This window comes from Schistocerca nitens, chromosome 7 (assembly GCF_023898315.1).
Source record: "Schistocerca nitens isolate TAMUIC-IGC-003100 chromosome 7, iqSchNite1.1, whole genome shotgun sequence".
Lineage (NCBI taxonomy): Eukaryota > Metazoa > Arthropoda > Insecta > Orthoptera > Acrididae > Schistocerca > Schistocerca nitens.
The window spans coordinates 425,890,469-425,914,738 of record NC_064620.1 but is presented as its reverse complement, the minus strand read 5'-3'; the positions used below and the strand labels follow the sequence as shown (position 1 = coordinate 425,914,738).

The following is a 24,270-nucleotide window of genomic DNA, read 5'->3' as shown; positions in this document are numbered from 1 at the left end:
GTAAAGTGGGGAGTCAGTGATGCTGTTATTGCTTCTAATGATGGAAACATTGGTAGGGTGAAAGTGCTACAGCATATGGGAATTAATCCTGGAAAAAACTGCATTAGAGAACTTGAACGGATGGACAAAGTTCGCATTGATAAAGTGGAGTATGAAGTACAGTTGGCTACTAAGGAGTCCAGAAAGAAGAAAAACCTTGGAAAAAGATCAAGAGGATGATATACAGTGTGGTGCAGGGTGCTTCTGAGTGACTAAAAATAAAAAAAACTTTAGAAGCTGTTCCTGAAAATTTACATTTTCTGTTGCATTTTCCCCTAAATCTCGGAAACCACTTTGAGTAGAGTATTCAAATTTTCAGGAAGTAATAAAGGGTGTATACAGGACAAGTATTTAAAAAGAGAGAGAGAGAGAGAGAGAGAGAGAGAGAGAGAGAGAGAGAGAGCGAAAAGAAAATCTCGGACCTCCCAGTTAAAAATACACTTTCTCCCGGATGAAAATACACTTTTTCCGTATTAAGGGGCAGTATAATTTTCCTCCCAACTGTAAAACTTATCAATCCTTTAAATCATTATGGTTTTATACACCGGTGTAGAATTTCCTGGCATTTTCGGAACGAAACACGGGGGGATATTTGTGACGTACATTGCGTGTTTTTGTATTGCGAAAGTATAAATTCGAATTTCACCAAACTACGCATATTACTTTCCGAAGCATTGAAATAGAGATTGCGATGCGATTCTGTAAGCCAGACGTAGCTCAAGCCACATGATCTCGCCAGCCGATGACAGTGGATATTCAGAGCATATGACACCTGATGTAGTCAGCCAATAGCAGCAACATCACTATTGTGTAGCACGAACACACAAAAAGGAAACATTAATGGTTTAAATTAATATACATAGCATTGCTACAAGAAAAGCAAAGCTTTCACATATAATATTAATCTTTTTTGCGCATGTTACACTTTAAGATACATCATACAATTGTGCCAATAACATTTTTAATAATGACATAAATGTCTTATCATCTGGGCTCGAAATTCTTCTGAACGGTTGTCCTCAAAGAGTTGATTTTTAAATGAGAGTCTAACCCTCTGCGATTTAAGAAGTTCATCGTACATTCTTGCACATAGTTCATCTTGCGTAAAAGGAAATTTGCTTTGAAAGCAACTCTCTTCAATCTACCATTTGTAATATTTTCCCGTGAACTGTGGAAATAGGTTAGTTTCAGCAGTTGCCTGAGAGGGCCAGATAACAGGTGTCACCGCGCTTGCACAGCCATGACGATACAGGAAGCCCTTATATTCGTACATGTAAGACATTAAAATAGCTTACATTATGTCATAAAAGAAACAAGATATCGGAGGATACTTCAAGAGCATCATAATTTCGTGGACCATATTAAAATCCTTAATTCGGCTTAAAGTGCACATTCATATGTCCAGATTCAGATGTAAACTTTCCTGGAGTACCAGTACTGTATTATCTCATGTTTGGTTCTTTATTATGGCATAATGCCATACGCGCTAGAAGATGTTAATGTGTGCTTCAAATGCAAAACACTTACTTTCAAATAAATTGACTGCCTCAGCGTGAAAGATTAACAAAAGCCAAATTTTTTTAGCAAACCGACAGAAATTACTTCATTGTTCTGCAAGGCAATTAACGCTTGACTGTCGGAAAGGTGTAAATAAAATAAAATCTGTAACTAACAACATATTTTAGCCTTCTGTAATTATTTGAATGTATTTTAATTCACTTCATTGCTCTCACCATAGAAATCCGATTTGTTTTTATTTGACGTGAGAGAAATGAACGAAGAGGAAATAGCAAAATCACTACACGTAAACACGAGTCGCGTGGAGACTACCTACCTCCATATTACAACTCAGTCTGCTGTATGTATCAGTCCCATATCCATGATATTTCCGAACCGGGGAAGTACTAGATGTATCCCCCACCACCCCTTTCTATCGACCGTTTGAGGTAGGACGCCAAAAATTTAAAAAATTGACTTTCAAAAAATGTTCTTTTTGTAGCAAACATCTTTCTGAAGTGTCCAATACATAAAACACATGTGTTCAAAGAAATGTAAGAAATGTTATTTGGTCTTAAGTGTGCAAAAGTACAGTGCCACGCTTCTTCATGCAGCATTCTTCTATCACATGTCACTGTATTTCGCTCTGTGGAATTCAAACGTGTATATTTTATAGTGGATGCATCAAACTATATGCAGGACAATGGAAGTTAAAATGTCCCGTGGTGCCTCTCATGCTCCTAGTCGGTCGGTTTGACAGATCCCGAGGCCAAAGTCTAGAATTCTGGTATTGGCTTGTAAGCTTTGGCAGCAATACGATTCTTTCCAAGATGTGTCAGGATTTCATAAAATGATCCAGCTAAAGTATTACATTCTTCTGTAATCTCTCAGACAGTCAAGTCTTCGACTGGCGACTGGCCTGCAGAATTTCCTTAACCTCTCTGACACGAGTGTCATCGGTGGACATCAAAGGGTCACCTCTGACTTCCATCTGGCCACTTTTAAACCGTGTGAACCATTCGTAACACCGAGTATGGCTTAAGCACTCATCAACACAGGCTTCCTGCATCATTTGGTATGTTTTCTTGAGTTTCACGCAAAATTTAATACAGATGTGTTGCTCCTCTAACTCTGCCATCTCAAAATTTTCGAACTGTGCAACACAATGTTCTACTCAATACAGCACTGAACAATAACCAACAGACATACAATGAAACTTCTGGCAGTTACGCACTACACACAGGCATGTGCAGGGATGCCAAGTGCTTTTTGCTCCAATACATCATTGGTGCAAAATTATGAATATTCTGGAATTTTTTGAACAGACCTCTTTAACAAGTAGTTCCATACGTACTGCTAGAAACCACTGCCCAAAATATATATTTGTCAGTCTTATTGTATTTTATATCCTTTAATTGAACATAAAAACACAGAAACTGCAGCAACTTGAAAGACTTGGCTCTCTGTTTTGCTAGTCCCTTCAACTGACACACAATACCTTATAACTTGTTGTTCTTACATAATGACTATAGACATAAATGTGGATGAAGAAGTGGAAATAACATTTAACGAGCTGGAACTTTTTACTACTACTACTACTACTACTACTACTACTACTACTACTACTATATGCAGAATGACGTGGCACACCACACCCACCAAACGGGAGCGGTAGCTGACCCACCGAATCGCTGGAGGAAGTTAAACTTGAATCTCCAGTATCCAGAGTTGACTGATCACTGCACGAGCTTAAGGATTCCTCTGCTTCTGCTTCAGGCTCGGCTTCAGGTTCAGCCTCAGGCTCGTGCTCTCCTTCAGTCTCTGTAGATGATACGGGAAAATTTTCCCGGATCCATGCTCTATACTGGATCACTTCATCAGTCACCCTGATGATTCGGCCTAGAATACTGTGAAATAAAATTTACATTACAGACTGAAAATATACTGGTCTGAAGTCTCCCCAAGTATTCCTTTGAAACTACACTGCTAATAAAAAAATTAGTGTGTTTGAATACCTCTGGAAACTTAATAAAACGCTTTTTGAAGTTCCAATTGTGGAAGGAATCCAGCATTGGCCCTTAAAGCCATTTGGGGATATCTCAGGGAAGTTAAATTTGTTATGAGATGGGTGTTTGAATATGGTTCCTCCAGAATACGAGTCCGTGTTTCTCAAATGTGTCACAGTGCTCATCTCAACCTAACCTGTTTCTTTTAAGCTTTATAGGCCCATTGTGAAAGGTAAAAATAATGTCATATACATTACAATTTTTTTATCTATTTTTGGCCCACATCTTTGTTTTTTCATCTACACAATACTTCACACAAATGGGTATCAGTAACCCCACTCATTCTGTGACTTAACAGTAAGTGTCTAGAAGTGGTATGCAGAACAATTTAATATTAGACAGCTGCCACTTCTATGGTTCATCACATGTTTCACTTTATGTAAAAATACATTTTAAGCATACCTGGCCTTGTTAGCATCATAGATGAGGTGATTAAGTGGATTCACAGCTTGTGTAAGCACAATATAAGCATAACTGAAAGCCTGCTTTACTTGCAGTGCACCATATGAACTGCGTCCTATGTCATTCCCAGGTGTTAGTGGGTCTTCAATGTAAAGAAGTGAAGGGTGTTGTCCATCTGCCATATCACGCTGCACCTGCAAGAATAACAAGTTTGGTTGACTGTGTGGGCCTGAATTAATAATCAGTAATAATTAATTAATAGTTTCCTGTTGATAATTCACTCATATAAAAAGTGGAATTGCCTGTCAAGGGTTCTGTTTTAGTTTTTCTGAGAACAGCCTGGGCAACAGAAATATCTAATTATTGAAAACAGTTAAGAGATTGAAGAATATTTGGTTCACATGATCTATGCACTAGGTTGAAATTTAATAAAATTTACACAAATATGTATGCAAGAACTGTTTTGTCTGATGTTAACTCTTAAAGGAACTAATTGCAACATGCCTTTGGGGGGGGGGGGGGGGGGGAATAAAAAATAAACAAATAAAATCACCCCTGTATGAATGAGAATTTGTCCAAGTAATTATCATCGATCTTTCCAAAACAGCGCAATGTAATGGCACAATTCATTATTGTATACTCAATGCTTTCAAGGAACAGTTGCAAACAGTAAAAACGACTAGACAACAATTAATTCAGGTATTTTAATTCATTTGCTATGTATCATTCGTTATTAAATTTTTTATAATGCCAACAAAGTCCAGAAATATAATGAAGTTGCCAATAAATTAAAAGCTCACCTAAAAGTCTTAAGGATAACAAAAGATAGTGAAGGAAATTTTAACCCTTCTGGATTACTGAAATTACTGTAGACAGACAATAGTGTACACTAAATGAATGCAAAAATTTCCACGCAGGCCCTTGATGAGCAGAATTAGCTAACCTACTTCATTAAATTTAGTTGTTCTATATGTCCATACAAAGTGTACCCAAAAAACACTGGGATACCATAGCCATGGGTGGAGCTTATGTAACATGGATTTCTGCCACTAGGCAAGTACAGCGCAACTCATTGCCAGTTCAGTGCCACCTGTGTCGTCGAGCTGGCTTGTTCTGTTCATCTGCAGTGACTGTTCTTGCTAATATTGTTTTGATCTTTTTTCATTTTTTATGATGATAGTTTTACATGACAATGTGCAGCTATAAAATTTTGTTTTCTACTTTGTAAAAATGCTGCTGAAACTGTTTTAATGTTGAAAGCAGCTTACCAAGATGATGCTATGGGAAAAACTCAAGTGTACGAGTTGTTCGCTCGATTTAAAAATGGTGACATGTCGATTGATGACAAACCTCATTCTGGACGTCCATCAACTACCTGAATCAATGAAAATACTGAATAAAAATTTGGGGTTTGTGTTCACAGGCCATCAAAAGACAATTGATCAACTGTCAAAGATTAGTGGGTTATCTTGGAGCTCGGTTCAGTGAATTTTCACGGAAGATTTGGAAGCGAAAAAAGTTGCTGACAATTGTTCCTCGGTTTTTGAAGGATCATCAAAAGGAATGGTAAGGTGAATCATGTCATGCTTTGAAACAACAACTTGAAACTGATCCAGAGTTTCTGTCAAAGATTATTACTGGTTGATGAGTCATGGTGCTATGGTAATGGCCCAGAAACAAAACAACAGTCAAGTCAATGGAAGACATCATAGTTACCCCCTCCAAACAAATATCGCCTAGTCAAATCAAACGTCAAAACTATGCTGATCTGCTTCCTCGATGCCAAGGGCGTCGTTAATTCAGAGTTTGTTCCCCCATATCAGACTATCAATTAAACCTTTTATTTGAAAGTTTTAAGAAGATTTTGCAACAGTTTTTGTCAAAGAAGACCCGAACTGTGACAGACAGAAGACGGGTTCTTCCACCATGACAATGCACCTGCACACACAGCCATCTCTGTTAATGAGTTTCTGGCTAAAAACGTCACTCCCGAAATAATTTACTACCTTTGTTAAAACAAAATTAAATAGGCAAATGCAACTACAAGGGATTCAAGTATCAGATAAATATGAAGACGTTATTTCCATTGCACCCTCCTCTCTGAACAGTGACTGATGTATTAGTGTTACCTGGCTGAATTCCCGGAAGTTATTTGAAAGATGTATTCATGGCCTGGATCATTGGTCTTCCTGGAGGTTAGGTGGGGTTACATCCCCCCCCCCTCCCCCAAACAACAACAACAACAACAACAACAACAACAAAACAATAAATGAAGACGTAAATAGAAAATGATGTGCAGGTTGCATGGTTTTGTATAATGATATTCCACGAAACATGTACACACTTTTGTTGCACAATCAATACTTATCATACAAATTTTCTGAAATGTAGTGATGAAGGTTAAGAACAGAATTTAAATGCTCAAATTACTATGTAATCTTTTATGCACTAGGCAACATTTCAAAGAATTACTTCTAGTTTTTTTACATGACTCACCTCTTCCTTTGAGATGTAGGTGCCTCCATTCTTAACGCGAATGCCAGTCTTCATGTAATTGAATTTACGGCCATACAGCTCAAAAAATTCAATTAGCAGCACACCAAGATTAGCGTTTGGGCTATACGCATTCTGACGTGGATGCAACTGCAATGAATAGAAAAATAAAATCATAATTGAAGCTAATGCTTGTAGCAGTTTCAGTTTGAGAAACTGAGTTTATTAGGCTCTTACAGAGCAGAATACATATTATGTGAAAATTCTGTACAGGAAATTGCACAGATAGTATATAGCAATACGTCTCTCTCAACAAATATAGAAATCCAGATTCAAAATAATTTCATATGAAGTAAACACCCAAAAGAACACCTTTGGGATGAGTTAGACTGTCAACTGTTCTCCAGACTCCAGCTCTAACATCACCATCTTAGCAGGTTTCAGTTCCTTGGGAAGAATGTGCTGCCATTACTTCAAAGGCATTCAGACACTTCACTGTAAGTGTTCTCAGCAGAGTTCGAGTCATCAAAGGTGAAGTGTGGATACATCCCACATTAATGTCTACTAATAATGTCTGGATACTTTTGATCAGAAAGTGTATTGTGACTGTATATTTAAAAAGCATTAACATCTAAAAGATGACGACAGGTGACCAACAGATAATATTCTTACAGCTTGCTTTTGGCCAATAAATAATTCATTCCCATGAGAACTGGCCCCAGAAAATTGTTCCATAAGGTATTATCAAGTACCAATAAGTCAAGTATGTTTGGAGTTTGATTTGTTTGTTTCTAAGACTAGCAATTATAAGAAGACTGGAAGTTGCTTAGCTTATTTGTTTGAGCAACTTACACTACGTGATCAAAAGTATCCGAACGCCTGGCTGAAAATGACTTACAAATTCGTGGCGGCCCCCCATCGGTCATATTTGAATTCAATAGGGTGTTGGCCCACCCTTAGCCTTGATGACAGCTTCCAATCTCGCAGGCATACTTTCAATCAGGTGCTGGAAGGTTTCTTGGAGAATAGCAGTCCATTCTTCACAGAGCACTGCATTGAGGAGAGGTATGTCGGTTGGTGAGGCCTGGCACGAAGTCGGCATTCCAAAACATCCCAAAGGTATCCTACAGGATTCAGGTCAGGACTGAGCAGGCCAGTCCATTACAGGGATGTTATTGTTGTGTAACCACTCTGCCACAGGCCACACATTATGAACAGGTGCTCGATCATGCTGAAAGAGGCAATCGCCATCCCCGAATTGCTCTTCAACAGTGGGAAGCAAGAAGGTGCTTAAGACATCAATGAAGGCATGTGCTGTGATGTTGCCATGCAAAACAACAATGGATGAAAGCCTCCTCCATGAAAACCACGACCACACCATAACACGACCGCCTCTGAATTTTACTGTTGGCACAACACACGCTGGCAGACTATGTTCACCTGGCATTTGCCACACACACACACACACACACACACACACACACACACACACACACACACACACACACACACCATCGGATCGCCACATTGCGTACCGTGATTTTTCACTCAACACAACGTTTTTCCACTGCTCAATCGTCCAATGTTTACACTCCTTACACCAAGCGAGGCATCGTTTGTTATTTACCAGTGCGATGTCTGGCTTATGAGCAGCCGCTCGACCATGAAATCCAAGTTTTCTCACCTCCCGCCTAACTGTCATAGTACTTGCAGTGGATCCTGATGCAGTTTGTAATTCCTGTGTGATGGTCTGGATAGATGGTTGCCTATTACACATTACGACGCTCTTCAACTGTCAGCAGTCTCTGTCAGTCAACGGACGAGGTCGGCCTGTACGCTTTTATGCTTTACGTGTCCCTTCAGGTTTCCACTTGACTATCACATCGGAAACAGAGGACCTAGGCATGTTTAGGAGTGTGGAAATCTCACGTACAGACGTATGACACAAGTGACCCAATCACCTGACCACCTTTGAAGTCCCTGAGTTACACGCAGCGCCCCATTCTGCTCTCTCACGATGTCTAATGACTATTCAGGTCGCTGATATGGAGTACCTGGCAGCAGGTAGCAGCACAATACGGCTAATATGAAAACTTATGTTTTTGGCAGTGTCCGGATACTTTTGATCACATAGTGTTTTCCATACAGAAAATAAGCATACTGGCAGTTGTAACATGTGTGCCACTGTAAGATTAACCTTTATCAATAACCTTTACCAATAGTTGTCTATTGACTTGAAATATGCAATACAGACAGCAATATTCACAAAAAATGGAAACAACTTGAGCACAGATTGAGACTAATTCTAGCAAAACTACACCAATACCTAATAAAACAACTCCGCAACACAACAAGAACACCAATACCTAAGAACATGACCACATTTGAAAAATCACAACAAGCTCGCTCTTTCCAGCCTCTCAAAATTAATTTGTACTGGTTACATACCTGCAAGAAGCTAATCGTCATTAGTATGAGACTGTAAGATGAGATACCACCAGTGAAAACCTCATTTAAATCTCTCTGTAAAAGGAACTGTTTTAGTACAAGGACTAGCTTTGGCAAAACTGGGAAGCGCTCTTTGAAGTCCTTTATGAGCTCTGCAGACTTCACACCATTGCTCATGTTAAAGCTGATGTCAACCTTTATGTCCGACTCCCGATCTTTCAGCTTTACTATTGGTACCTGTGAATTCATTAATAGAAAATGGTTTTTAAACATATTTTTCTCAATAAGAATGATACAGATTACAAAAGAAAAAATTATGTCTAATTACTTATATTTAAAAAAATGTGTGTGTGTGTGTGTGTGTGTGTGTGTGTGTGTGTGTGTGTGTTGGGGGGGGGGGGGGGGGCGGGGGCGACACATCAAATAATAAAGAAGCAATTTGTTAACAGAATATTAACATTAGTATATATACAAAAATCGAATTAGCACATTTACATGGTCTTCTTTTTCCATTACAGAAAACAGGAGCATTAACATCCAACATTATATTTGTTCAGAGAGATCTTCATTGTGGATTAAGGGTATTCACAATGTATCAGCAGCTGCAACTGGAGGCACCCCCCCCCCCCCCCCCCCATTTAAAATACCTTACTATAATATGTTACTAACTTCATGCTACGACTCAATTTTCCAATAATGCTGCATTCTCAATGGTTACTTTTTATTTCCACGTCTTGGTTTATGTTACTTTTTCTTACACATGCAATGGTTGAAAAGAATACTATACAAAGGAATGTTTAGCAACAAACAAGAACATATTTAAGATTAGTGATCAAGCTCAGCTACCCGTGTTCATCATTGACTCAGTTGTATGTGCGTCTTGGTGGAGAAGGTGATTTTAGAAGCCGAGTTATGCTCATGAACACTACGTTTATGTGCGTATCTATTGTTCCATATCTCTCTCTCTCTCTCTCTCTCTCTCACTCACACACACACACACACACACACACACACACACACACACACACACACAAAGAAATCCTTCAACAAGTATATCTACAAAAGAAAAAATAAATGTTGAAATGATGGCAGCAGATCGAAGGTCTGAGCTACAAGGGCAAAGAATATGCGATTATTAACTCTATTATTAAATATATATTTATCTTTATTTGATCAAAGTTGTGAGTAATTCTTCTGAACTTCATATCCATACATGAGCTGCCCTCTCAAAAGGCATGAGAACTCCCATTTCCCTTTCACAACATTTGCACCTCTGGTGTTCCTTGGTACTCTCAAAATCTGCAGTACAGTCATTTCTAAAGGTGGGAATATGGCAGACTTTTATTCTCAAAATTCCATATTGATCATGTAACACCAAGTATGTCAATTGTATGTCCCTGTTTTTAGTTAATTTACAGAATTATACCAATTAATTTCTATTTTATCACTATCATTCCAATTACACACCACTTTAGAAATACAAATAAAATTATACATAATTTACAAATTTACAGCCGTTATTTATATAGGGCTACTACAAACATTTGTTTTCTAAGTTATATGTTTACTGAAGTATTAATTTTACAAATATGACTGATGAATGAATAGAACCATAAACTCACTGAGTCTGCATTTTGCCCATCAGTTGACATTACGAGTTCAGTTCCTTGACAAACCACTGACTTAAGTTTCTTTGTGTTCAAATATGTGACATGTCTATCTGCTGCGAGAGTGCAGCGTGCCTTCACAAGGAATGATGGAAAAGAACTGCCATATAAACAGAGCACCGGCTGTTGGACTCTACAATTTAGGGACACTGGCTGTTTCTGTAAACAAGAAACTAACGGTCAACCAACTGTGCCACATTTTTGTATGCATTAAAAAAATTCACCGATCTGCGCAAACCACATACTTTGAACGCTGCAGAAAATTGTTTGGAAGATTTTGTGATGGTAGTTAAATTTCAAACCGTATTGTCTGCAGCTAGGGCAACAATTAAAACAGGTAAACTGTGGCTGGCGTAAGACATGGCATCCCCTCACTGGAGCATCAATGTTCACCACAAACTGAACAAAAAAGTTCCACATTGCTCGATTAGACGTAGTGGTGAAGATGATGTGGCTCTGTTCCCTTGGCTCCCAAGTCACCTGACCTAAGGCTTTTTAATATTTTCCTTGGGAAGAGGGTTTGATACATTAAGGGCCATGTTTACGTACTCTCACTGCAAAGAACATTGCAACAGCCCCGAGAAAGTATAACTGTCGTGATGACGACGGACGTAGGGGCAATCTTAGAAAATTAGTGGGGTGCAAAATGCAAACTTTGTGAGTTTATGATTCTTTTCATTAATCAGTCTATCTGTACATAGGTCACTTTAGTAAATACAGAGCTTTGATAACAAATGGCTCATTTATAGTAACCGTGTATAATTTATCAAATCTGCTATAGTGTCCAGGAAGTCCGAGGGATTTCCAGGGAATGGATTCCGAGGGCATTCTTTAACAACATATCTGACAGTGTGTCTTGGGAGCCCACTGGTGCATTCCACTGTGGTAGTCTTTCCCTACCTGTATAGTATGTCACTGCATATCTCATCGGTAGTCCGAATCATACCGAGTGTTTTGTCTTTTGGGTTAGATCAAATTTCCACGGATTGTTGTTGGCTTCGAGAAAGCTAAGGAACTCCTGTAGAGTATTATAATAGGTACCATTCTTTCTTCCAAGCTTCATGGAGTCTGCAAGGTGCTAGCTGTTCGGAGTGGTTTTCATTTGGAGTGGAGTCTGCTGATGTGGATAGCTGTTATGTCCTCATGAATTGGCAGCCGTTAATTGTTGCAAATTTTCTTATATTTCATCCGAAAGATACTGTTTCCTCTCAGGCTAGGTGGTGAAATGCTGCTCAGGAACGCAACGAGAATACGGGAGTTGACTTTATAGAGGTACATCAACTTAGTTGCGTATCTACGGGCTTCAGGCGGCTGCTGTTTATCTAGTACCACTGAGAAGTCAAAGCAGAGGGTAGGTGATCTTGGAGACAACGCTGCAGAATCCCACTTTGTACTGTACAATTTTTGCAGAATATTATTTCTTGATCTCAATTTATCTGCAGTCTTTGTTCGATTCTGTTTAAATGAAACGGTTCTATCAAGTTTAAATCCAAGGTATTATGGGTAATTGCTATGGGTCAGGTGATTACTATCGAAAAATACATCAAGTTCACAGTTGGCTCAGATATTACTCAGATGAAAGCAAGTGAATTCAGTGTTGTTCATCTGTTGGTATATTTGTGAACAGATCCATTATACAGACATCTTTTGTTAATACAGTCACTACTTTTTATAGCAACATCGCTTTTAATGACAGCAAAATTTAATAGTCCCATCTAAATTCTATGTAAATGCTATACTTACAATATCACTTCGTACATCATCAATTATTTTAACTTATATGAAACACAATAATTTTTTATTACATTTTCAGACAAAAGCATCAGCTATGAAGTCCGAAGTTCATTTCTGTTTGTAACGTATTTTGGGATTACTAACAATAATTTAATACTATTTTCAAATTATTGTTTCCTGCAGATTGTTGGTTTCAAAACTCTGTGTTAAATGTAAAATGTGCACCTTAAATGTAAAAAAGAAACAAATTAACCGATTATTTTAAGTAGGACAGTATAATGTAGTATGCATTACTCTATTGCATTTTAAAGTTAAAACAACTGGTTGAAAACCAAACAACACTGTATTTGCTGTAATTGCAGGATTCTACAAAATTAATTTCTGATATGTGTTATGTTTTCAAAGCACAGAAGTGGAACAATACCATATTTGTTACTGATACTTTGTGGTTGTGTGTGTCAGAAATTTTCAACGAGTTAGGTATTGTAAATCACATTTGTACAACATTTTACAGAGAATACAAAACAATGTGTAGGCTTTCATGTAATGTGTGTAGAGAACACTGTTCATTGTGGTACTGTTGATTACAGTAACTGAAATTAAGTTGCGTCGTTCTCGACTATTGTACTATACAGCACTTGCAGTACGTTTTACACATGCTCAACATTTTATCTCATTCTTTATCCAAGACCTTGTTCAATATTTAATTAATAATTTAATTTGTTGCTATTTCTTGTTTCACTTATTGCAGGTTTTATACATTTTGCTGACATTTTATTGCTGTATGTATTGCATAAACACAAGAAAAATTCCTCTTCATTCCCTATGGACAAATACAGCAGGTTTACTGTATTTCTGTCTATGCCAGCCTGTAATTTACCCAGAGTTACAACTGAGCATGGGTGTTCACATTACCCCCACTAGTAGTATTGAGTTTGCTCCACATGATTATAATACTCATTATCAATTTTGTCTTTATGAACTTCATTATCCAACTGATTGCTGCTATGGTATCCATTTTCTAAAAACTAGATACTGATCATTTTGTTCCTCTGACACAATTTAAGACTGCAATATTGTACGAATATGAACCACGACAATTTCAAATTTTACATGGGGAATACACAAGTGACACAAGAATCCTGTTTCTATTAAATTAGTGGCGTAAAACACTGAATTGTGTCAATACCAAGGCTTCTGAAGCTGAGTAAGGGGTATTTTCTCCTGTGCAGCTTGAAGTGTTTTTGCAGACAGAAATAGCCTAGGTCCAACATCCTGGGTACATCTCAATGACAGATTTACATTTAACTTCTGTGACAAAGCTATCAACATTGGAGAGTTGGGTGTGGGAGGGAAAGGATAATAAATTGTCTGACAAGATAAATTACGATCATTAGGGCCAGCATTCAAACCCTGCCCTCCCATACAATGGAGCACTACACAGACTAGTTATTTCTTTGACCAGAGCAATAAAAACAACTTAATATTTTTATACTGCAAGTGAATAACTTACCGAAGCCTTATCGAGAACTTTAATTGATGATGGTTCTGCAATGTTGTGTTCCAACAATGATTGTTCCAACGTCCGAAGTGGAAGGGTCTGCCATTTGCCAATCACAACCAGATCTATATCACTGAAATCAATACAAGTAGGTTTTTAGCATATTATGATGTTTAATAATAAAAATACTACTACTACTACTTATTATAACATCATTAACAACATCTCCATATCAAGTCATCACAATTTCTATAAATGTCCATTTCAGTTTTCATGCAAGCAACATGTATAATAAGAAAGATAAAAAAATCTGACATTAAAGTACAGATTATTATGCTAAGAGATCTTCGTTTCAGAATGTTCTGTATAAACAATTATGCAAAACAGTATTCTATATATCATGTGGGAATGAACACATACACATACGTGTAAATTGCAGAAATGCTCTCTTTTGGGGGCTAGAAATTTTGTGGAATACTAATATTCATAGCCCATATCACCTTCACACAAATCTATGCTAAAAGATTTGTCACCTCTCTTGGACACTTTTTTTCTAATGAATGAGAACAATAAATTGTGTAAATAAAATGTTATGACTGCATGAGGACAGTGGTTTGAATTTAATCTTGTTGGCTGCAGGTACCAACAATCAGTCTCGCCTCATCATGTTGCCCAGAAAGTCTCCTGTGACTAGGTTTCTGAGTGATTTTTCTGTAACTCTCCCCATTTCCTAAAACTCACTAGTCCTTTTTTCCATGCCTCTTCCTTTCCCTTCAACCCTTCTGCCAGGAGACCGAGCCACTGACTAAGAACTCACACATTTCCATATCTTTAATATGTTTTTTCTCCTGCCACTGCTTTGTGAGTAGATCTTTCTATCCATCCAACTATACAGTATTTGCAGTTAGCTTCTCATATACTTGCTGCCTTTGCAATATTTCAAAATCAATGAAACTGGATAACTTGCTCTCTCCTAGTGTGATTGAATTATTAGGAAAAGTGTACACTGCTACTCGCCTCGTCCGGGCTGAAAGCTTACGTGTGTAATAGCCTTTTAGTTGCGCCCGTCTCTGACTCAACGGCTCTGCTATATTGTGATTAGCAATCTGTCCTTTTCACAATATTATCATTATTTCATCCTGGGTCTTCCATTGTATGATTGACTGAATTTATAGCAGCTAAAGTGGTGAATGTTTGCTCAAATATAGTAGGGAACAAAAACACTGAAAAGCAGCTTCCCACCTGCAAAATAATTAAGTAATACATTGGACGACTTACACATGAATTGCTACACCAGATAATAGGTGTATAATGTAACAAATCCATACCCAAAGAAATGAAGAGAGGTGTTGGCAATATCATTAATCCATTGTTGTCAGCATTACATTAAGGGTACGCCTGACAAGACTGGACTTTCGCTGGTTTTTAAGACAACAATGAACTTCTATAACATCGTTAAGCTCATTCAAAACATCTATTCTTTAATAACTGACTTAACTGTTTTGAAAAGTAATATATTATTGGAAACAACTTGCAACTGAATTTGAACATTACTTATGCAGCCCAAATCTCATGAGACTATGGGTTTAGACTCAGTATAACTAGTAAAATAATTTTCCATTGCGTTCAGAAACTGTAAATACTCCCTCAATTAAACAACTGTCATATCTCATTTATCTTTTATTAGCCTCCAGTCTTCTTTTTTTTTTTTTGTTTGGTTTTAGGGCGCAAAACTGCTATGGTCATTAGCGCCCAGCCCGTAACTTAGGAAACAGTAAAAAAAAAAACAGAAATTGAAAACAAGCAGCAATGGGAACAAAGTCATAAAATTGGAGAAACTAAAAGCAGAAGGAAGGCTTAAAAATCCACTACAGAAAGGGGTTTGTTATCCCCAAAAAAAGCTTCAAATAACTGACGTCATTTCACTGTCACTAATAAACTGGAGAACGCGGTCGGCTGAGCGCGTGTCATCGGCTAAAATCAACGATAGATCAGGCGATAGCTGTAGACGGGCGCGTAACGGATTAAAATAGGGGCATTCAATTAAAAGGTGTCTTACCGTCCACAGCTGAGAGCAGTGGGGACAGATTGGGGGAGGATCGCCGCTTAAAAGATGTCGATGGCTAAAAAGACAGTGCCCTATCCGGAGTCTAGTTAAAATTACCTCCTCCCGACGACGCGTTCGGGAGGAAGAGGTCCAAGCGCAAGGAAGGGCTTTCACTTCCCGCAATTTATTATGGGGAAGTGTGGACCAATGCGCATGCCATAAATGAGCAACGTTGCGACATAAACCGCTCCGTAGATCGGTGAAGGGAAGCGACTGAATAGCTGGCAGGAAGAGAGACTGCAGCCTTGGCCGCTACATCGGCCGCCTCATTCCCACAGATACCAGCGTGTCCCGGGAGCCAGAGGAACGCCACCGAGACGCCCCCCAGGTGGAGCAAGCGCAGACAGTCCTGAATCCGGTGGACCAGAGGGTGCACAGGGTAAAGAGCTTGGAGACTGAGGAGAGAGCTGAGAGAATCTGAGCAGATAACGTACTGTATCCGCCGATGGCGGCGGATGTAGTGGACAGCATGGAGAACAGCGTAAAGCTCCGCAGTATACACCGAACACTGGTCGGGAAGCCGAAATTCATTTGGGGTGTCGCCAACAATATAGGCACTCCCTACACCTAACGATGTTTTCTAGCCGTCGGTGTAAATAAATGTGGCGTCCGTCATTTGTGCACATAGAGCAGCAAATGCCCGACGATAAGCAAGTGTAGGGGTATCATCCTTGGGAAATCGACAAAGGTCACGGAGCAGGCAGATCCGGGGATGGAGCCAAGGCGGTGCTGTACCCCAAGTTGTCAAGAAGGTTTTAGGAAAGCGGAAGGAAAGAGAATGGAGCAGTTGACGGAAGCGGACTCCCGGGGGTAGTAGGGAGGAGGAGCGGCCTGCATACCCTACATCAAATGAGGCGTCGAAAAAAAGGGCATGGGCTGGATTAGCAGGCATGGAAGACAGATGGTTAGCATAACGACTCAGAAGGACTGCTCGCCGATTGGACAACGGAGGTTCAGCAGTCTCAGCATAAAGGCTCTCCACAGGGCTAGTGTAAAAAGCTCCAGACACTAAACGTAATCCACGGTGGTGGATAGAGTCGAGACGCCGAAGAATAGACGGCCGAGCAGAGGAGTAGACTATGCTTCCATAATCCAATTTCGAGCGCACTAAGGCGCGATAGAGGCGGAGAAGGACCACTCGGTCCGCTCCCCAGGAGGTACCATTCAGGACACGGAGGGTGTTAAGCGATCGCAGACAGCGAGCCGAAAGATAGGAAACGTGGGAGGACCAGCACAGTTTTCTGTCAAACATAAGACCCAAGAATTTAGCGACGTCTGAAAACGGAAGGTTGACAGGTCCTAGATGTAAGGAGGGCGGAAGAAACTCCTTACGTCGCCAAAAATTAACACAAACGGTCTTACTGGGAGAAAAACGGAAGCCGGTTTCGATGCTCCAAGAGTGGAGGCGATCGAGACATCCTTGAAGACGTCGTTCAAGAAGGCTGGTCCGTTGAGAGCTGTAGTAGATCGCAAAATCATCCACAAAGAGGGAGCCCGAGACATCGGGAAGGAGACAATCCATAATTGGATTTATAGCGATGGCAAACAGTACAACACTCAGCACGGAGCCCTGGGGTACCCCGTTTTCTTGGGAGAAAGTGCGGGAGATAGTAGTGTTCACCCGCACCCTAAATGTGCGCTCTGCCATAAATTCGCGAAGAAAAAGGGGCAGCCGGCCTCGAAAGCCCCATGAGAACAGTGTGCGGAGGATGCCTGTCCTCCAACAGGTATCGTATGCTCTCTCCAGATCAAAAAATATTGCTACCGTTTGGCGTTTCCGGAGAAAATTGTTCATGATATAAGTGGAGAGAGCAACAAGATGGTCAACTGCAGAACGATGCTTTCGGAATCCGCATTGGGCAGGTGTTAAAAGACTGCGGGATTCCAGCCACCACGCTAAACGGTAATTCACCATACGCTCCAAAACCTTACAGACACTACTCGTGAGAGAAATGGGGCGATAGCTAGAGGGGAGATGTTTGTCCTTTCCAGGTTTCGGAACAGGAACGACGATAGCTTCCCGCCATCGTCTGGGAAAAGTACTGTCGGTCCAAATTCGATTATAAAGGCGAAGGAGGTAACGCAGACTATGGGTTGATAAATGTAGCAACATTTGGACGTGGATACCATCTGGTCCTGGGGCGGAGGAGCGAGAAGAAGAGAGTGCATGTTGGAGTTCCCGCAAGGAGAAAACAGTATTGTAGCTTTCGCGATTGTGAGAGGAGAAAGCAAGAGGTCGCACTTCCGCTGCACGTTTCTTCGGGAGAAACGCTGGCGGGTAATTTGAAGAGCTCGAAATCTCGGCAAAGTGCTGACCCAACGAGTTAGAAATTGCGACGGGGTTCACTAATGTGTCATGCGCGACAGTGAGCCCAGAGACCGGGGAGAAACCAGGCGCGCCTGAGAACCGTCGAAGCCGACTCCAAACTTCCGAGGAGGGAGTAAAGGTGTTAAATGAGCTAATAAAGAATTTCCAGCTTGCCTTCTTGCTATCGCGGATGACACGACGGCATCGCGCTCAGAGCTGCTTATAGCGGATACAGTTGGCCAAAGTAGGATGGTGGCGGAAAACGCGGAGAGCACGTCGCCGCTCACGTAGTGCATCACGGCATGCCTCGTTCCACCAAGGAACTGGGGGGCGCCGGGGCAATTCGGAGGTGCGTGGTATTGAATGTTCCGCAGCTGTAAGAATAACATCGGTAATATGTGTGACCTCATCGTCGACACTGGGAAAGTGACGGTCATCGAATGTCGCTAGAGACGAAAAAAGTGTCCAATTGGCTTGAGCAAACTTCCAGCGTCGCGGGCGCATATATGGCTGTTGAGGCTGCAGTCTAAGGACACATGGAAAGTGGTCACTCGAGTGTGTATCATGAAGGGCGAACCATTCGAAGCGCCGAGCTAGTGGAACAGTACCGACCGCAAGGTCCAAATGAGATAAATTTGCCGTGGAGGCAGACAAAAACGTAGGGACCCCAGTGTTGAGGCAAACTAGATCTGCTTGGTGGAAGACGTCTAGCAATAGTGAGCCACGTGGACAATGATGTGGCGATCCCCAAAGCGGGTGGTGGGCATTGAAGTCCCCAACCAGCAAATATGGGGGTGGAAGCTGACCAAGAAGATGAAGGAGATCAGCTCGTGCCATTGGTGTGGACGATGGAATGTATACAGTACAAAGAGAGAACGTGTATCCGGAAAGGGAAATACGGACGGCGACAGCTTGGAAGGAAGTGTTTAAATGGATTGGGTGATAATGGAAAGTTTCATGGAGAAGAATCATGAGTCCTCCATGTGCTGGAGTGCCTTCAACAGAGGGGAGATCATATCGGACGGACTGAAAATGAGGGAGAACAAAGCGGTCATGGGGACGCAGCTTTGTTTCCTGAAGACAAAAGATGACCGGCGAGTAGTATTTTAAGAGGATCGACAATTCATCCCGATTGGCTCGAATACCGCGGATATTCCAGTGGATAATGGACATAGGGTGAACTGGAAATGGAGGAATGTGACCAAGGTCGCTGTCAACTCAACGACTGCTCTGAGCTTGCGACCGACAGCACGGAATGGCATTCAGCCGAAGGCAGAAGATCCTGATCCATAGGTTGGTCAGGAGCAGCTCCTGCCACCAGCGATCGGCCGGTTGATCGGCCGCCAGCAGTGCGCCTCGGCGACACAGAAGACGGCCGAGGGCGACTTCCGCCAGGTGGTGCTGTAGATGGGACACGCCTTGGCGGAGAAGGAGAGGAACTGGGTTTCTTTGTAGCCTTCTTGGAAGTATGATGTTTAGAGGAAGGAGGAACCGATGGTTGCGAATTTGCCGTACGTAAAAACTCTTCACGAGTATGCTCTTTTTTCGAAGTCTTGGTGCCTGACTTTTGGGCTCGAGATTTAGCAGAACTCGACGAAGGGTGAACCAGAGAGTGGGCAGGCGAAAGTGGTGAGGTTGAACGGGCGATCTTTGCGCTGGCCGATCTGACGACCGTGGCACTAAAGGTGAGGTCGCAAGTCTGCGTGGCCACCTCCTTTGTTGGCCGAGGAGAAGCAAGGACAGTGCTGTATTTTCCTTTCTGAGGCACGGTGGGCTGCCGACTAGCGAATAATTTTCGAGCAGCAAAGGTCGACACCTTTTCCTTTACTCGAATTTCCTGGATGAGCTTTTCGTCCTTAAAAACGGGACAATCTCGAGAGGAAGCGGCGTGGTCACCCATACAGTTGATGCAGCGAGGGGATGGAGGTGGACAAGCACCCTCATGGGCATCCCTGCCACACGTAACACATTTGGCCGGATTGGAACAGGACTGGCTGGTGTGATTGAACCGCTGGCACCGATAGCAACGCGTAGGGTTCGGGACGTAAGGGCGAACGGAAATTATCTCATAGCCGGCTTTGATTTTCGATGGTAGTTGAACTTTGTCAAATGTCAAGAAGACAGTGCGGGTTGGAATGATGTTTGTGTCAACCCTTTTCATAACCCTATGAACAGCCGTTACGCCCTGGTCAGACAGGTAGTGCTGAATTTCTTCGTCAGACAGTCCATCGAGGGAGCGTGTATAAACGACTCCACGCGAGGAATTTAAGGTACGGTGCGGTTCCACCCGGACAGGGAAGGTGTGTAGTAGTGACGTACGCAGCAATTTTTGTGCCTGGAGGGCACTGACTGTTTCTAACAACAGGGTGCCATTCCGTAATCTGGAACAAGACTTTACAGGACCTGCAATTGCGTCGACACCTTTCTGAATAATGAAAGGGTTGACCGTGGAGAAGTCGTGACCTTCGTCAGACCGAGAAACAACAAGGAACTGTGGCAACGATGGAAGAACTGACTGTGGTTGAGACTCAGTGAACTTACGTTTGTGAGCAGACATAGTGGAAGGTGAGGAAACCATTGCGGAAGAATCCCCCATGATTACCGGCGTCTCCGATGGCGCGCTCCTCCCTTGTGGGGGACCTCTCTGAGGGCACTCCCGCCTTAGGTGATTGTTCACACCTCAGGTCACACCTCCCGACAAACGGACGGAGGGACCAATCGGCACTTTCGGAAGGTATCAGCTCGGGTAATCACCCCTCCCTGGGCCTGGCCGTTACCAGGGGGTACGTACGTGTCCTACCTGTCTACCCGGGGCGGGGAATTACGCGTTACCCCGTCACCGGCTACGCATGGAAGTGCGTGGGTTGGCCTTCAGACACGCACAGGGAGGAAGAAAGAGAAAGGGAAAGGAAAGAAGAGAGGTCTCAAACGCCGCAGCGGAGAAGGTAGAGAGAAGAGGTAAGGAAAAGAGAAGGACAAGGGAAGGATGAAGACTTACAAGCAAGGAAGGAAGGCGAAGAATGTAGTATATTTACAAGCGTCCGTCTCCGGACGCAGGCACAAACCATAACCCCAGAGAAAGGGAAAGAAAGAGCCAGAGGTGAAGAGGGGGGGCGAAGATGGGGGATGGGGAAGGATGCGGAAAGGGAAGGTATGCAGCCCGGAAAGGAAGGAAGGCCACATCAGCTCGGGGTCCCGTGCTCGCTACGCACGTAGCCACAAAAGAGTTGTGGATCCCCTGGGGGTCCTCCAGTCTTCTGACTGGTTTGATGTCATCCACCACAAATTCCTCTCCCACAACAACCTTTCCATCTCAGAGCAGCACTTGCAACCTACGTCCAAAATTATTTGCTGGATGAATCCCAACCTCTGTCTTCCTTCACAGTTTTAACCCCCTACAGTTTCCTCTAGTACCCTGGAAGCTGTTCCCTAATGTCTTAATTGATGCTCTATCATCCTGCCACTTCTCCTTGTCAGTGTTTGCCCCTTCTCTTTGTCAGTGTTTTCCGTATATTCCTTTCCTCTCCAATTCTGCAGAGAACCTCATCTTTCCTTACCTTACGAGTTCATTTAATTTTAACATTCTTCTAAAGCACCACTTCTCGAATTCTTCTGCTCTTTTCCGTTCTGGTTTTCCCACAATACATGTCTCACTACCATACAATGCTGTGCTTCAAACATACATTCACAGAAATCTCTCCCTCAAATTAAGACCGATCTTTGACACTAGCAGACCTACCTTGGCCAGGAATGCCCTTTTTGCCAGTGTTAGTCTGCTTTTTATGCCCTCCTTGCTCCATCTGTTACGGGTTATTTGGCTGCCTATGTAGCAAAATTCCTTAACTTCATCTACTTCATGATCACCAGTTCTGATGCTAAGTCTCTTACTGTTCCGATTTCTGCTAATTCTCACCACTTTCATATTTCTTCGATCTACTCTCAATCTATATTCTGTGCTCATTACACTGTTGATTCCATTCAACATACATCGTAATTCTTATTCAATTCCACTGCGGACAGCAATGTCACTGGCTAATCTTATTGTTGATATCCTTTCACCTTTAATTTCAATTCCACTCTTTTACTTTTCTCTTATTTCCGTCATTGCTTCTTTGATGTATAGATTGAACAGCAGGAGCAGAAGACCACATTCTTGTCTTACACCCTTTTTAATGCATACAATTCGTTCTTGGTTTCCCATTCTTGCTGTTCCCTCTTGGTTCTTGTACATCTTGTATAACACCCGCCTTTCCCTATCGCTTACCCCTATTTTTATCATGTTTTCAAACACCTTGCACCAGTTTTCATTGTCAAATGCTTTTTCTAGGTCAGCAAATTCTACGAACTTGCTGTGATTAATCTTCAGTCTTACTTCCATCACTAATCGCCACGTCACAATTCTCTCTCTGATATGTTTATCTTTCCTAAAGATAAACTAATTGTAAACTAACAGATCCTCAATTATCTTTTCTATTCTTCTGTAAATTAGCCTTGTCAGCAACTTGCATGCATGAGCTGTTAAGCTAACTGTACGATAATTCTTGCACTTGTTGACTTTTGCAATCTTGGGAAGTGTGTGGACTATTTTTTCCAGAGGTCTGATGGTGTGTTGCCAGTCTTCTACATTTTACACCCAAGAATAATCATTTTGTTGCCACTTCCCCAATGATTTTAGAAATTCTGATTGAGTTTTATCCATCCCTTCTGCCTTATTTGATTTTAAGTCTTCCAAATTCTGATTCTAATACTGGACCCCTATCTCTTCCCTACCAACTCCTGTTTCTTATTCTATCATGTTGCCAGATAAGTCTTCCCCCTTATAGAGAGACCTTCAATGTACTCCTTCCACGTATCAGCTCTCTCCTCTGCATTCTTAGTGTTACATGCTCCAGCTTTCAATTTCACCAAAGGTTGTTTTGACTTTTCTATATGCCGAGTCGTCCCTTCTGACTATCACTTCTTTATCCATTTCTTCGCATTTATCATGTAGCCATTTTTCACCTTAGCTTCCCTGCACTTCCAATTTATTTCATTCCTAAGCGACTTTTATTTCTCACAATATTATGAAAAGGACAGTTGTTACCCACTATATAGTAGAGATCCAAGTCACATACAGGGACAACAAAAAGACTGTCAAACAAAGTTTTTGGCCCAACAGGCCTCCATCAGAATTAGACAATACAAATAAACAAGCACGCGCGCATGCACACACAGTATCTCACTCAAATACAACGGCGCACGCTGTGCGTGTGTCCATCCCAGATTTTCCGTTGTTTGACTTATTTCCATATTTGTGAATTACCCCTGGGCATTTCTGTACTACTTTTGTTGATTATCTGAAGTACTTCCTCAGTTACTCACACTTTTTTCGCAGTTACCTTCCTTGTACCTAACTGAACAGCCGAGTGAGCTGCTTATTACAGTATCTATTGCCTCAAAGAACTTCTTGCCTATCTTTTCTTTCATTAGTACTTCCGTATCAGACTTCTTGTCCAGTGTTTATTCCTGATTAGTATGAAAGTTCAGCCTACTCTTCAACTTTACCAAATTGTGTACATCTGCCCCCGGGTACACGTTACAATCCAACGCCTTCTTCTATCTCCCGACCTTTTCCAAGTTTACCTCCTTTTGCAATTCTTGAGCAGAGTATTCGCTATAGCCATCTGAAATTTATTCCAGGTCTCAATTAGTGTTTCTCCTCTTTCATTACTACTAGGTCTCAATTAGTGTTTCTCCTCTTTCATTACTACTAGGTCTCAATTAGTGTTTCTCCTCTTTCATTACTACCACAAAGTCCATATTCTCCAATAACCCTTTTTTATGTCTTCCACTACAACCAAGTTATAATCTCCCATAACTCTTAGATTTTCATCTTCTTTTAAGTACACATTACCTGTTCAATATCCTCATATTCTTTCTCTATCTCTTTATCTTCTGCTTGTGACGTTGCCATGTATACCTCAACTATTGTTGTTGGGCGTTTGTTCGCTGTAGAGTGTGATGCAAAC

The 24,270-nt window shown here is 41.4% G+C and overlaps 1 protein-coding gene across 2 annotated transcripts in view; it reads right to left on the bottom strand.

The window, feature by feature from the left end:
- LOC126194778 (terminal nucleotidyltransferase 4B-like) overlaps positions 1–24,270 on the bottom strand; it is a 57,193-nt gene that overhangs the window by 17,871 nt on the left and 15,052 nt on the right. Inside the window, exons 3-7 of one of the 2 annotated variants that reach the window (XM_049933075.1) lie at positions 13,860–13,980; positions 8,946–9,182; positions 6,501–6,647; positions 4,005–4,198; positions 3,196–3,443 (exon numbers count right to left, since the gene is read on the bottom strand). In XM_049933075.1, coding sequence (XP_049789032.1) covers positions 3,196–3,443; positions 4,005–4,198; positions 6,501–6,647; positions 8,946–9,182; positions 13,860–13,980 — 947 coding nt within the window. The remainder of the gene's footprint in view (positions 1–3,195; positions 3,444–4,004; positions 4,199–6,500; positions 6,648–8,945; positions 9,183–13,859; positions 13,981–24,270) is intronic. The other variant, XM_049933076.1, reaches the window with a different exon arrangement.